Source organism: Trypanosoma cruzi, genomic scaffold (assembly GCF_000209065.1).
Source record: "Trypanosoma cruzi strain CL Brener 1047053516985 genomic scaffold, whole genome shotgun sequence".
Taxonomy (NCBI): domain Eukaryota; phylum Euglenozoa; class Kinetoplastea; order Trypanosomatida; family Trypanosomatidae; genus Trypanosoma; species Trypanosoma cruzi.
Genome location: NW_001849290.1, coordinates 27589 through 41550, shown reverse-complemented (window position 1 = coordinate 41550; position 13962 = coordinate 27589). Strand labels below are relative to the sequence as shown.

Here is a 13962-nt window from a genome sequence, read left to right as displayed (position 1 = left end):
TTTTATTGCTCCCTGTTTATATGTATTTATTTATGTTTGTGGACTGTGATTCCTTCTTTCTTTATTTCTTTTTCTTTTTCCCTTGTTTTTATTTTTTATTTTCTATTTATCCGTTTGACGGTGGATGGTGGGAATGAAGCATTGAGGCAGTGCGAAAGGGAGTCGAGAAGAGCGACTCCGGCGTGTGATGTTGTGCCGCTCATGGGCTCTTCGATGCGCCGCAAAGGGCGCCGGTGGAAAGCCCCGTAGGATTCGCATAGAAAGCGGCTATGAGCGAGAGGGTAAAAAGCATTACGAGGAACGTGGACAGTTTTTCTCTGCATTCGCGAGTATGTCAATTATGTCGCTTGGCTGCACGTTCCTTTTTGTTCCTCTTTATCGCATTTACTGCGCGCCTACAGGACGCGGCGCTGACCCAAAGTTTTACACCCCGCAGGCGCAGCGCGAGCGCGAGGAGATGGACAAGTCGTACCCAATAGCTAAGAAGCTGCTGAAGGTTCGCTTCCTGAGCGATGTGGGCAACACCATGCCGATTGCCTTTGTGCCGCTGCAGAAGGAGGTGGAGGTGCTCATCGGGGAGCCCGCACTTGCCTTTTACTCCGCGTACAACCGCAGCAATCGCACCCTGCTGGGCGTCTCGTCATACACCATTGCGCCTCCAGAGGCCACGAACTACTTGAATAAGATTCAGTGCTTCTGCTTCGAGGAGCAGCGATTTAAGCCACAGGAGCTGGTGGAGATGCCCGTTTTTTTTTACATTGATCGCGACTTTTTAAATGATCCGCTGGTCAACTGGCTGGATGAGGTCATTGTGAACTACACCTTTTTCAACCTGGAGAAGACACGGGACATCATCTTCCGGTCGAACCTGGCATGACGTGGGATTTGTATTTGTTCATGCGGCAAACTTAACATGAAGGAAAGAGGGGGTGGGAGAAAGAGAGAGAGAGGGGGAGGGAAATGAATGGGAAAAAGGGATGGGGAGGAAAAGCAACGACACCAGCAAGTGAGGCTGTGGTGCCTGCTTAGACCGCGTCCACGGCAAAAAAAGATGCGGAAAACAAAAAAAAAAGACTTAAATTTTGGCCCTTTGTGGGACGGTGAAAAAACAAAATTGTCATTGACTCTAGTTGAATACTTGGTGCCTACGAATTGTCCAAAAATTTATGGTTTTTCATGTGTCATTGTGTTTTCTTTTTCTTTTTGGCGATTTTTTCATTGTTTTTTTTTTTTTTTTTTTTAAATAAACACAACAACACCTCCTTGACATGTGCGTAGGTGGTGCACCCGAGTGGTGTTGGACGCTGCCGCCCGTACCGTTACTGGAATTTAGTTGTTGTTTTGTTTTGTTTTGTTTTGCGGAGCTTGACCTTATCGTGCGGCAATTTTAGGCATACAGGAGCCGCGACATCTACACACACACATACAACCCTGGACGACAAACGGAAGTCGAACAAGCTCAGCAAGAAAGAATTGTGGTGGAAATGAGTGTACTCATTGGTCGGCGTGAGCTCTTTGCCTTTGCTGAACGGTACTCGTCATGCCGACTGAAGGACTACACGGATCTGGCTGATGGCGTCGTTCTGTGCAATCTTTTTAACTTGGTGTTTCCAGAAATGCGCATCCGCACCGCCTCGCCTCAGACACATACATTGTCACAGCGTACTCAGATAAATTGGGCAGCACTGCGTTCCGCACTGGATGAAGTGGGCATTCCACAGAACCTTCTGGACCAGGGCGCAATCCACGAAGGTGATGCAAAGGAGGGGTTTTCGGCCCTGGTTCTTTTCTACTTCCTTTATCACCTAACTAAACGCACGGACTTCTCTGCGGAATTTGCCGCGGACGTGTCTGACGTGCTCACGGAATTTCTGCAGTCCATTGACTCCATTGCGGCTCTTTTTGCGGGCGGAGCTTTGCCCCTTGACGCCGTGCCTCCACAGCTGCAGGAGCAACTTTCCAAAGCTACCATGGCGCGAAAACGCCGAACCGTTTCAAAACATGTACAAAAAGGGGAAGGGAGCATGGCTGCGGCTTCACTTTTTACGTCTGTGGAGGATAACGGGGCGCGATTTGAGAGGCAATTAAGTTTTGACTCAGAAGTGACCTCAGTTGGGCAGTCCGTGTTGGACGACGAGGCAGTGCGAGCGAAACACGTATCCAACGTCCCGGTGATGGACACAGCACATAGCGGGCAGCCACATTACCACGACAAGAGGAGGAAGAGCAACAAAGAGAAGACTGTGAGCGGGAAGGTTCCTGAAAGGAATCGCAGTGTCAGTATCAGTAGCAGAAGCAGTCAGATGACAAGAGGAGAAAAGAACTTAATGGACACAGATGCAGTGAAACGTGAGGCGGAACTTCAACAAGCCCTTATTGCCAAATCAGAAGAATGTGAAAAGCTCAAGATGCAGAAAATGGAATTGCTTTCAAAAATGGAAAAAATGGGTGAAGAAAAGTCGGTCAACGTATTTTCGGCCATGCCAAACGGAAAAGACGCGACGAAGCAAAAACTGGAGGAGGAGCAGCGGCGGGTGGCTATATTAGAGGAGGAACTGATGTACCTGCGACGCATTCTTCAAAAGACGAGAGAAGAGCGTTGCAATCAGATCCCCTTGACAGGGTCCTTTGCGGAGGAATTGTTAAAAGATGTGGTGGACACAGAAACGGGCGAGGTTGTTAATGTTCATGAAACGGCTACCTCTTTGCACGGCGTCATTTTGGACGCTTTGCGGGACTCGCCACGGAGACGGCGTGAGGCTCAGAGGTGGCTTTGGCTCATTGTGTCAGCGTATCATGTGATAGAGACACGTCTTGTGACGGCGTGTGACGTAGCCGCCATGGAGTGGCAGCGACTGGAAAAAAAAATTGTTGATGGCAATCATCACAGTCACAGCGGCGGCGCTGATATTGGAAGCAACTGTAATTCTGCTTCTGAGGCAGCCGCCGAATTGCCGTCAACGCCAGGTACTATTGCAAAAAAACTTCGAGGCTTCCAGAGGGTGTCCCCCTCCTCCTTTTCGCCTGGTGTGGCAGCTTCAACGGCATGCGTGGATCTGTCCAAGTTGGAGACAGAGATGGAGAGGCGACAGCAGCAGTTTGAAAAACAGCTGGCAGACCTGCATACAAATGAGAAGAACCTTCGACAACGTGTTCACCAACTAGAGATGCGTCTTCGTCGTCTTGCAAAGAAGACTATTGAGCGCGAGTTGAATTGGAAATCCCTTTGCGCTTCTATCCACGAAGCTGAGCGTGCATCGTTTGCAATTGCTGAGGCTGAGTCAGCAGAAGAAGTTGAGCAACTTTTGACGCGGCGTCAATTATGGTACGCTCGCGCTGATGAAGAATCTGCGGTTTTAGTGCAGCAGGGTGCGGATGACACCTTTGACATTGAGTCGGAGCCAACAGGTGTCCATGATGTTTGTGAGGCGATGCAAACGCTCGTCCTGAGTGTCACCCAAGACAGGGACAGGTTGCAGAGGGAAATTGTGGAGTTACGGAAGGAAATGCAGACTTCGGTGCAGCTTCCTGAGACCACGGCCCACACGAGTGCATTGAAGGATGAAATACAAAATCGACTTATGGAACAGAAGGAGTACGAGCAAGACGAGGTGTGGTTTGTCCGGGCGGAATCACGACCGCCCTATACGCTAAGCTGCCCGTCGACGAAGCGTGCTTCTGTGACGCCACAGACGACGAGTCGTTCCGTGGTTCAAGATGGTGCGACACCATTTGCACGTAATCTTTCAGTCCTCCTGGCGTCTGTGACACCGGCGTAGTCGGACGCCCATTATAGACGATTCAGCTTGATACCGTTGTTTATTGAAGCTCGAAATACATACATTTTTTTTTTTTCATGAAGAAGAAGAGGGCGAGGGTGATGGAGGAATTGCGTGTATCTTTTTCACTGACCCACTCTCTCCCTCTCTCCCCTTGCGTGTCTGTATGTGTCTAAGCTGAAACGACACAGCCTCCCCCTTTCCATCTACATTTGTATTGGTGGTGGAAGCCGAGCTCTTTTTTTTCCAGAAAGAACAGTAGTTTTGGAGAAAAGCAAATCAAAGAGGCAATGCGAGTGAAAGGATTTTGATGTGAACGGTGCGTGCGTTGACATCTTCATCACCTTTATCGCTTTATTTTTTTTTTTTTCCTTTTTTTTTTTTGCTTTTTGGATTTGCCTTTGTGCTCTTTTGACGCAGTACATGTAAGGCGATGTACTCCGTTATCCAGCCGGCGGCTTCAGCGACGGAGATGCATGTGTCTGGGCAGAGCAGGAATATCAAGGAAATTGATCTTGCCGCGGTCTTCTTGACTCGCCAGGACAGGGAGATTCTCGCCCTCATCACCTCCTTTGATCTATCCCACAACAATATTGAGCAGCTGCATCAGCTGGACGCACTGACGGCTCTAACACGGCTCAATGTGAGCTACAATAAAATCGCTAGAATCGGGTTTCTTCCTGTCACAATCACGGAACTGGATTTGTCCCACAACAGTCTACCGTCGCTTGAGGGTATCGGCTCGCTGCCGCACTTGCGTGATCTGAACGTGAGCTATAATTGCCTAAAGAACTTGATGGGACTCTCGCGCTCGCAGCCCCTGCAAGTACTCCGTGCGGGAGGAAACCGTATTGTATCGACCATTGGCCTTGAGAGCATGGCGCAGCTGCGTTTATTGAGTCTTGACCATAACTTAATAGACAACGCGAACGAACTTCACTTTCTGTCGTCCACAACATGCTTGGAGATGCTTTCCTTGCGAGAAAACCCTGTAGCTAATATGAATGGATATAGAACTCTTGTGGCGCGCCTGCAGCTGTCCGTGCTTTCCCTGGATGGTGTGCCCCTCCTGCGCGCCGAGACGGCATGTCCTTCGACCCCAAAGGAGGTTCAAAAGTTGACGCTGGCGCCAGTCTCACTCGACACGTCAAGGAAGAGTCCCCCGCCCATGAGCGACGCTGTGACACATGCTACTTTCCCCCCTGCAACGCCAATGGAAGGCACTCTAGATGGGAATAATTGCCTTCAAGAGCGAGCCGCGCGAGGGACAGAAGTTCCCGCGCCCTCAAAGAAAGTTAGGCCCAAATGTTACTCGACACGAGGGGAGGCAGCGCCAGAAACAGCTGCTGGAGACATGCCGGCTTTATCCGAATGCGGCCAAAAAAACCACATCCACGATCATAACCTGCCAAAGTATGGCTCTTTACAGTCGCAGCGACAAAAAATACCGGAAAAAACGAATCAGAAATTTTCACAGGAGTTGTTGCTTGCGAGCTTTAATGTTGAAAAAAGTGGAAGGGAGCCACAAAAGAAGAAAACGACCGCTGTGGAAACATCAAAAAATTTAGCTATACTGCCTTCACATACCGTGGAGCGTAAGCTGCACGAGGCAGAGCTGTTATTGGAGGATATGCGGAAGGAAAATGAATATCTTCGCACGCGCAACAAAACTATCGGGGATCAATTAAAAGAGGCCCGGCGGGTGATTACTTCACAGCTTGATGAAATAAACAGGCTGAGGTTGCAGTTGAATTCAGCAGAGGAGAATGAAAAGAAGTTGAAAGGGCGTCTTGACAAAATGAAACGTGGCGCTCGTGTCGTTGACATGCATACGCACAATACCGTGGATGCAATGGCTATAGAGCAGGAGCGACTGAAAGCTGTCTACGAAGCACAAATAGCCGATTTGCGTCAACAACTACGTTGTGCACATCGTCAATTAGCCACTGCGGTGACCGCAAAGATCACTCAACCATCAGGAATGATCAAGGAGAAATCACCGCCGCTGTCATCGCGCTCTGTACAGGGTGAGGCAGATGCAAATGATGCCAGTGTAGAGATACAGGCAGTCATTGTGGATGATACGCGTGCTGCCCCTACGAGTGGCGATCATAACGATACGTCTCTTGTTACGACGAACGGTGAGACGGAGGAGCAGACTCCAGGACGTATCGCAAGGTTGCGTGCTGCGGATATTGGAAAACTAGCGGGTGAGTTGAAGAATTGGCTTTATTCTGAGATGGCAGAGGATGCTCGGCGAGCGGAAGAGGAACGTGTACTTGACAAAATACGTCAGTCCCTTGATCAAGATACCACGCTGAAGACAGAGTAGGAATCAGCAGAATACATTGAAATTTTCATAGTTAACTGCCGATTCGACTTTCCGCGATGATGATGATGTTGTCGTGGGCTTTTTTTTTTCTGTGTGTGTTTGCCGCTGACGTATCTTGGCGGCAATTGCCTCTTTTCACTGTAGGTACCCCTCTCTGTGTTGCTGAAATGGACTCTTGGATATTACCCGACGGAGGGGTTGTGATGGTGTTGGTGGCAGCCTCGGAATTTGATGTGTTCCCGCAGGGGGGGGGAACAACGTCGTTTTGTTGTAATTTATTTGCTGGTACTTTGTTGTTGTTTTTTTTTTTTTTTTTTTTTTTTGGCTAGTATTTCTTACTGTAATACATATATTGTGTGTGTGTCTGCTGCTGATGCGGAGTGGCGTTTTGATGTTATCGCTGCTGCTGTTTCTGGTTTTTCCGTCTCTCTCTCTTTTTTTTTTTTTAGAGCTGCCGCCAGGCGACTTTAGACGACAAGAACAATAAAGAAGGAAAGAGAGAGAGAAAAAAAAGAAAAACGACGGGGTTAGCAAATCGAACGAGAAGGAAACCACATAAAACAAAATAGTCATGGTCGCCGCCAATAATGCCGCCGTGAACCAAAGTAGATATGTGGGTCCTGAGCTGCGTCCCGTGGAGGGTCTGCAGATCCGAACCCTGGACGACCCTCGTGTGGTTGAGCGTATTCGCATCCTAGACCAATACTGCCTTGCCGTCAAGTACTCGGACTCCTACTATGATACGTACTTGCGGCCGTGTGGCCATCAGTACAATCAGATTGCACTATATTATGACATGCTTGTCGGTAGCTGCACTTGTCGTCTGGAGAGCACAACGAACGAGAACGAGTATCGTTTGTACGTCATGACTATTGCTGTGCTTGCGCCGTATCGTCGATTGGGTATTGGCAGCCACCTGCTCGATACCATACTGAGAAACGTGGCAAAGGAAACAAAGCTTTGCATTCGGGAAGTGACGCTTCACGTGCAGGTGGGATCTGGTGCCATGGAATTCTACAAGAGTTTTGGCTTTGAAGTGGTGGAGAAAGTACCGAAATACTATACTGGCCTTGAAGAGTGCGATGCTTTCAAGCTTCGCAAGGTGGTGCCGCAGATCGGTACCGCGTCTACGCAATCGCAACGTGCCAAAAGTGGTGGCGTAAAGAACGGAAAGAAGAAATGACAAATGAAGGGCCGTTTCACTTTTTTCCTTTATTTCATTCGTTCTATGAATTGCATAAGCGAAATTGGACGGATATTTGAATTTGCCATGAGAGGTTGTTGTTGTCTTTTTGTTTTTGTGCAGGTGATTTCTTCGCTTCCACGAATTCTCTCAACTCTGCGTGCATGACTAAATATATATGTGCATCTATGTATACCTGTACATATATATTTCCTTCGTTCTTATTCCGTTTTGGGGTTTTAAACAAAAAAAAAAAGGGGAGAGAGAGAAAAAAAAGAATCATGCGATATTATCCCAGCGGTAAAGACCGTGACTCCCACATCTCAGGGGTGCGTCCGGGCGGCAAATTTGGTGCACTGCACGATGTTAACAAGCGTCGGGACATCTTGCCAGAGCACGTCTTTGCCACGATCCGTGACCAGGTAATTCAAGAAGAACGCCTGCGGCTGTTGGACGAAGAGGCGCGAGCTCATGTAAAGTTGCTTTTGGCTTCCGGCAAAAATGGGAAGCGCATGGCGGGTGGCGCCGCCGGAGATGAGCGCCGGGAGCTGGAGCGAGTGGAAAAAGTAGAGGCGATCCATGCGCGGCACCGAGCGTTGTTGGAGTTGTATTCCTTGGAGAAGGAGCAGTGGAGGGCGGAGCTGGAGCACCGTGGCTTGTCGATGGATACGTAGAGTGAGGGATTTTTCTTGTTTTTGTTGTTCTGATTATTATTATTTTTTTTTTGTGCCCTTTCTGGAGGAGGCGAGTTATGTGCATGTTGGTGTATGTTTATCCACAAGTACTTCTTTTTTTTTCTTTTTTCTTTTTTGCTTTTCCCCCCTCTCTCCATGAATTTGTTTTTTGCCACAATTTTTGAAGGAGAAGGTAAAACGGAGAGAAAAGAGGCCAATTTGTTTGTCCACATCGGTTTGTAGATGGACCTTTTGCAGGTGAAGGCTGTACTCGATGCACGTCACCCCGACGTCGTACGTGTCTTTCAGGACAATGTGCCAGAGGTCGGTCTGCGGCAGCTGGATGAGTGCGTGCTCGAGTACCTGTTGAAGATGCTTGAGGGGCAGATGAACCCCGCATCGTACCTGCCGGAGGAGACAATTCGTCACACACTCAAACTCTACCTCGCTGAGTTCGCCGTCTGTCCCAGTGAGGACGCCCTGAACAAGGCGGTGGATGCGATCTGCAGCGAGATGGAGACACGGGGCTTGGCGCAGAAGCCAAAGGAGGATATAAGTCGTCTGGTTAATGCTGTTAGTATTGGGCGGCAATATGAAGAAAACCTAAAGAAAGCGACAATGATAAATAACGTTGGTAAAGTAACGATGATAAATACAAATGCAGACTGGACGTGGGAGACGAAACGCAACGCAGCGAAGGAGACACGCAGAAAACGAAAGGAGGAGGAGAAGAAATCAATGATGGCGGAGGAATATGAGGAATTTTTGCGCAAACGAGGCATTGCCAATGCCACCGCCATCGTGAAACTGCACCACAAGAATGAGGGAGGATCGTACTCCAGTGACATTCGCTGCGAAAACATTCATATTCACATGGGCAAGAACGTTCTGCTTGACAACACGGATCTTAATATTTTAACGGGTCACAAATATGGTCTTGTTGGTCGAAACGGCACGGGTAAGACGACTCTGTTGCGGGCTCTCACAGAGCGAGAATTGGAAGGCGTGAGTCCTTTTGTGCAGATTTTACACGTGGAACAGGAGGTGGTGGCAGGCAACGAAACGCCATTACAGGTGATTCTTGCCGCGGACGTTGAACGTGAACAGTTGCTGCGAGAAGAGCAGGATCTTTTAAAATGTAACGATGATGAGGCAAGCACACGGCTTAAGGAAGTGTATGAACGACTGGATGCTATCGAGGCCCACAGTGCAGAGGCTCGTGCATCATCCATTTTGAATGGTTTGAGCTTTACACGTGAGATGATGTCATCTCCTACAAAGAATCTTTCAGGTGGTTGGCGTATGCGAGTGGCGTTGGCACGCGCGTTGTATGTGGAGCCCGACGTTCTTCTTTTGGATGAGCCGACGAACCACTTGGATCTCTTTGCCGTTTTGTGGCTTGAGCAGTTTTTAAAAGACTGGCGCCGCACACTTGTGGTGGTCTCTCACTCTCGCTCCTTCTTGAATAATGTCTGCCAGGAGATTATCCACCTCGATGACAAACAACTGCGTTATTATACGGGGAATTATGAGCAGTTTGAGGTGACACGGGTGGAACAGTTACGGCAGCAACAGAAGAACCACGAGGCACAGGAACGACAGCGTGCCCATATCCAAAAATTCATAGACCGCTTTCGGTACAATGCAAACCGTGCAAAGATGGCTCAGTCCCGCATTAAGATGCTTGAACGCATGGAGGTTGTGGCGGCGATCAAATACGATCCACAGTTTACCTTTAAATTCCCCGAGCCGGAACCCGTGCCAGGAGCGTACCTGCAGATGGTAGAGTGTGAATTTGGGTACAAAGCTGGCCAGACACTTTTCCGGGATGTTAACTTCGGCCTCGATGAAAACTCCCGTGTTGGACTTTTGGGGGCAAATGGTGTGGGTAAGTCGACTTTTATGAACCTTTGTTACGGCAAGCTGGAACCACGCCAGGGTCATGTTGTGCGTAACAAAAAAATCCGCGTTGCCCACTTCGCGCAGCACCACCTGGAGTTTCTATCACCACAACTCTCCTCGATTGAGTTTATGCGCTCCAAGTTTCCACACGTGGAGGACCAGATGTTACGCGCCCATCTTGGTTCTCTTGGCCTTACGGGTGATAAGGCGCTACAGCCTATTTACACGCTCTCTGGTGGCCAAAAGTCGCGTGTTGTGCTGGCGTGGATCACCTTCACTCGTCCGCACCTGCTCTTGTTGGACGAGCCCACAAACCATCTTGACATTGACTCTCTGGATGCGCTTATTGAGGCACTATTGGAGTTTAAGGGTGGTTTGCTAGTGATTTCCCACGACGAACACTTTATTACGTCTCTTTGTGATGAGATGTATGTCTGCGCCAACAACACCATCAAGCGCTTCGACGGGGACTTTAGCGAGTACCGTGAAATTGTTCTCAAACAGCTACGCTAAAGCTCTGAGGCACTTCTCTTTGTGTCTGTGTGTGTCTCTCTGTGTGCTTGTGTTTACGCCTCTACACCCTTTTTTTGTAAAGAGACATGCAGGCCAATTTGGCATCCTAATGCACTCGATGGGTGATGAGGAGAATTACTTTCTCTATTTTTATGTGGGCTGTTTTTTTTTTTTTTTTTTTTTTGGAAGGGGGCTGGCTGACTGCACTCTCCGATCCCTTTTCCCGATAACTCTGTTGGGCTTGTTGGTCACAATGATTTCCTCCTTTATTATTGTTATTATTTTGTTTAATGCTTCAGCCAAACCAAAGAACAACAACAAATGAAGCGCCAGCGAAGTCTCCTTGAGTACTTTTCCAAGGGGCGGGAGGAGGCTCTGGATGTGGCTTCCGCTTCTCCCACCGCCGATCCCTGGGCCCATGGGGCGACAAAGGGAGTGAATGACGGGCTCCCGCTGGCGCTGGAAACATCAGCAGCGACATCTTCTTCGTTGGCGGCAACAACAAGCAAAATGCCTCTCCGTCATTGTGCGTCAGATGTTGCTTTCCACGCCGCAGCGCCGCAGATAGACAAGGAGAATGTCGGCGACGGGGCACCTAGTCGCCCCCCCACTTTCTTGCGTTGCGCGGAGAAAACGAGGCGGATGCGCAACGGTGCTAGGAGCCCGCAAGCTGCTGTGCAAACGTCTTTAGACTTTGGCCAAAACAATGCTGGCGGTGTCTTGAAGTGTGGCCTCTGTGGAATGCTTTTTAACTTCACGGTGAAGGAAGACATTCGTATACATGAACGCTGCTGCAGCGCGTTGTCTTCCGGTAGTGTTAGTGCGACTATGATAGGGAGACAATTTGCCGATGGTCTTGACATGTGGATTGCCTCTGAACAGCTTGGCAAGGCGTTGGAGGGGGTCGCGCAGCCAAAGCGACGCAGCCAAGCCGTAAGGGATAGCACGCGAAAGTGCACCCCTGAGGAATTTTGCACGAGGGTACAGGAAACATCGGACAGCGAGCTTGTCCTGTATGTGTTTGACTGCAGCAAAAAGGATTGCGTAGAAGATGCGGTGTTCCGCCGGCTCGTGGAGTCGCTTCAGTTCTCAGATGTTTTGTCGTGCGCTTCCGCGTATTGTCTTGTGTCGGTGGTACACCGCCATGCCGGGTGCCTCCTGTGTGCCGTTGCTGGAAGGCCTTTTACACGGCAGCAGGACCCCGTTCTTCTCTTGGGAGACAGTGGGGATAGTACCGTGACGCATTGCTACACACGGTCGTGCATGACGTTTTGTGACGTGCCGTATGTGTGGTGTCAGAGTGTCGCGGTGCTTGAGTCAACGGCAAGGGATTGGTGGCTTACAAAGACGGTGACAGCAATACAGTCGACGCGTCTGGCCATACAGGACTTTTTTTATCCAACTAGGCGGAATGACAACAAACAACAACGCCTACACGCTCTTTTGGAAAGTGCACTACGCTGTGCCGTGACAACATTGGGTCGCCATGTCAGTTACGGCCACACGCTTTGCCCGCGCTCAGAGTTTTCATACGATTGCAGTGCCCTTTCCATTGACGTACTGAGCCGTGTGGACTCTGTCACGGCATGCATTGACTCGGAAGGACCATTGTACACACACAACAATGGTTGCGATGCACTCGTGGATTCTGAGAGCTCACTCTCGGTGGTATCATATGGCGATTGAGTGAGTGAGTGAGTGACAGAATTTCATAGAAATTGCTCTACATTCCCATACTTCTTATCCCCCTCCAGGTACGGTGTACATCTTCTTTTGTGGTATTTGGCATGGAAAAAAAGGAGGGGCGATTACCATACATACAGATACAGCATAACTATAGAATATATATTGGGGAAGCGGGTGTGTGTGTGTGTGTGTGAGATGGAGCTGGAAAGAAGGCAATTGGTGAAGAGAAATTCGACTCCACCTCTCAGTATATATATATATATACTTTTTATTTTTATTTATTTTTTTACTTTTCATTCCGCTACCTTTTTTCACTTATTTTTGTTTTGTTGCTTCCGCAGAAGTCTCTTAGTGAAGGACAAGAGAAGGGGGCCGCATGCGAAGACGGATCATGACGCAGCAGCGGCCGCAAGAGGGTGCCACTGCCAGCGGAGTATTTATTTTTTCTTTTTTTAAAGTAAGCAGGCAAGCGAAGTAAAGTAACAAGTGAAGGAATAAACTAAAGGAAAAGAAGATTTTGTTGTTTTTGTTGTTGCTGTCGTTTCATTACTTCTTCTCTTGTTCTCCTTCTTCTGCCTCGTTGCACGTTTGCATCCTTTTTGCTGGGCGTAGAGCCTCACACACAATCCTCTGCGGCGTTCTCTTCCCCCTCTGCCCCCCTCCAAAAAACAACAACTCTCCGACAGTCACTACCTGTGAGTAAAACAAACCAAAGAAGCAACTCAATAATACCCGAGGAGTATTTGCAGGTATTTGTTTTTTACGTACTTCTCACCTTTACGCAATAAATACAGACAGAAAACGATAACACATACATATCAATAGTTATTCCGCGGCTGTAAAACGCATAGAAGGAGCACGGCACGATCAAAAAAAAGAAAAAAAAAGCAACTGTTTTTTTTCTCATTACTTTTTTTTTTCTTTTGTATTATTATCTTGGGCCATTATTTTGCCATTGGTTGAGTGATGTATCAGGATCGCTGCATTTTCTTTTCCAAAATGGGCGCCTGCCGCCACGGTGATCACTGCACGAAGGTCCATGTGCGCCCGACGTCGTCTCCGACTGTTCTCTTTCCGATGATGTACCCGAACCCGATGGCGATTGAGCACATTCAGGATCGCCAGTGGGACTTTCATTTTGACCGAAAGTATTTGAAGCGGCACTTTGAGCACTTTTACAAGGAAACATGGCGCACCTTCATGGAGCTAGGCAGAATTGCAGAGTTGCGTGTTGTGAGCAATCTGGGCGACCACCTCCTCGGGAATGTGTACATTCGCTTTGAAGAAGCCGCGGACGCGTCTCACATTGCGCGGGAACTAAAGGCGAAAAAGTTAAACGAAATTATTCTTCTTCCGGAGCTGAGTCCTGTCACCAACTTTGCCGACGCCTGCTGCAAGGAAGATCTTGAGGGAAAGTGTGGACGCGGGGCACAGTGCAACTATCTGCACATCATCAAAGTCTCCCGCAAGCTCATGGAGAAGTTGGAGAAGGAGCAGGCGAAGTACTGGAAGAAGAAGGAGAAACATAGCCGAGGAAGTGACCGCAAGCGAGAACGCTCGAAGGATCGCGGCAGGGAGCGTTCCAGATCGCCAAGACCGCATCCAAGTGATTTGTGCCACATATGCGGCAAGAGTGGCCATATCTCTCGGGATTGTCCCTTGAAGTAGCGTGCGGGGGAACAAAAGGCAAAAGTAACAACAAGAAGGATTTATTTTAAAAATCGGAGTGTGTTTTTTCCCAATAACAGGAACAGCTGCACCAAGAAAAGGAAACGCCTTAATGTTTACGCTGTGGACATGTGAGCATGACCCCGTTGATGAAACGTTATTTCCAATGCACTTGAGTTTCCTCAATGGGGAGGATGCATGAGTGCTTATTATTGGCAGTCTAGA

At 48.7% G+C, this 13962-nt stretch overlaps 8 protein-coding genes across 8 annotated transcripts, besides 10 other annotated features; all 8 read left to right on the top strand.

The window, feature by feature from the left end:
- Positions 1 to 104: part of a sequence feature (GA-rich) that runs on past the window's edge.
- Positions 1 to 13962: part of a sequence feature (heterozygous, non-Esmeraldo-like haplotype) that runs on past both edges of the window.
- Positions 188 to 877, top strand: Tc00.1047053510943.130 (cytochrome C oxidase assembly protein, putative; the record flags this gene model as incomplete). Its single annotated transcript, XM_811993.1, has 1 exon — positions 188 to 877. The coding sequence occupies one exon, from the start codon at positions 188 to 190 to the stop codon at positions 875 to 877; it is 690 nt and encodes a 229-aa protein (XP_817086.1).
- Positions 916 to 991: a sequence feature (CT-rich).
- Positions 1190 to 1241: a microsatellite.
- Positions 1337 to 1359: a microsatellite.
- Tc00.1047053510943.120 (hypothetical protein, conserved) lies at positions 1485 to 3779 on the top strand (the record flags this gene model as incomplete). The annotated part of the gene is made up of 1 exon (XM_811992.1): positions 1485 to 3779. The coding sequence occupies one exon, from the start codon at positions 1485 to 1487 to the stop codon at positions 3777 to 3779; it is 2295 nt and encodes a 764-aa protein (XP_817085.1).
- Positions 4133 to 4170: a microsatellite.
- Tc00.1047053510943.110 (hypothetical protein, conserved) lies at positions 4213 to 6111 on the top strand (the record flags this gene model as incomplete). Its single annotated transcript, XM_811991.1, has 1 exon — positions 4213 to 6111. The coding sequence occupies one exon, from the start codon at positions 4213 to 4215 to the stop codon at positions 6109 to 6111; it is 1899 nt and encodes a 632-aa protein (XP_817084.1).
- Positions 6411 to 6434: a microsatellite.
- On the top strand, positions 6683 to 7294 carry Tc00.1047053510943.100 (acetyltransferase, putative; the record flags this gene model as incomplete). Its single annotated transcript, XM_811990.1, has 1 exon — positions 6683 to 7294. The coding sequence occupies one exon, from the start codon at positions 6683 to 6685 to the stop codon at positions 7292 to 7294; it is 612 nt and encodes a 203-aa protein (XP_817083.1).
- Tc00.1047053510943.90 (hypothetical protein, conserved) lies at positions 7459 to 7968 on the top strand (the record flags this gene model as incomplete). The annotated part of the gene is made up of 1 exon (XM_811989.1): positions 7459 to 7968. The coding sequence occupies one exon, from the start codon at positions 7459 to 7461 to the stop codon at positions 7966 to 7968; it is 510 nt and encodes a 169-aa protein (XP_817082.1).
- Positions 8080 to 8112: a sequence feature (A-rich).
- Positions 8212 to 10383, top strand: Tc00.1047053510943.80 (ABC transporter, putative; the record flags this gene model as incomplete). The annotated part of the gene is made up of 1 exon (XM_811988.1): positions 8212 to 10383. One exon carries the CDS (start codon positions 8212 to 8214, stop codon positions 10381 to 10383), a length of 2172 nt encoding a protein of 723 aa, XP_817081.1.
- Positions 10546 to 10567: a microsatellite.
- On the top strand, positions 10705 to 12069 carry Tc00.1047053510943.70 (hypothetical protein, conserved; the record flags this gene model as incomplete). Its single annotated transcript, XM_811987.1, has 1 exon — positions 10705 to 12069. One exon carries the CDS (start codon positions 10705 to 10707, stop codon positions 12067 to 12069), a length of 1365 nt encoding a protein of 454 aa, XP_817080.1.
- Positions 12335 to 12397: a sequence feature (A-rich).
- Positions 13036 to 13737, top strand: Tc00.1047053510943.60 (U2 splicing auxiliary factor, putative; the record flags this gene model as incomplete). The annotated part of the gene is made up of 1 exon (XM_811986.1): positions 13036 to 13737. The coding sequence occupies one exon, from the start codon at positions 13036 to 13038 to the stop codon at positions 13735 to 13737; it is 702 nt and encodes a 233-aa protein (XP_817079.1).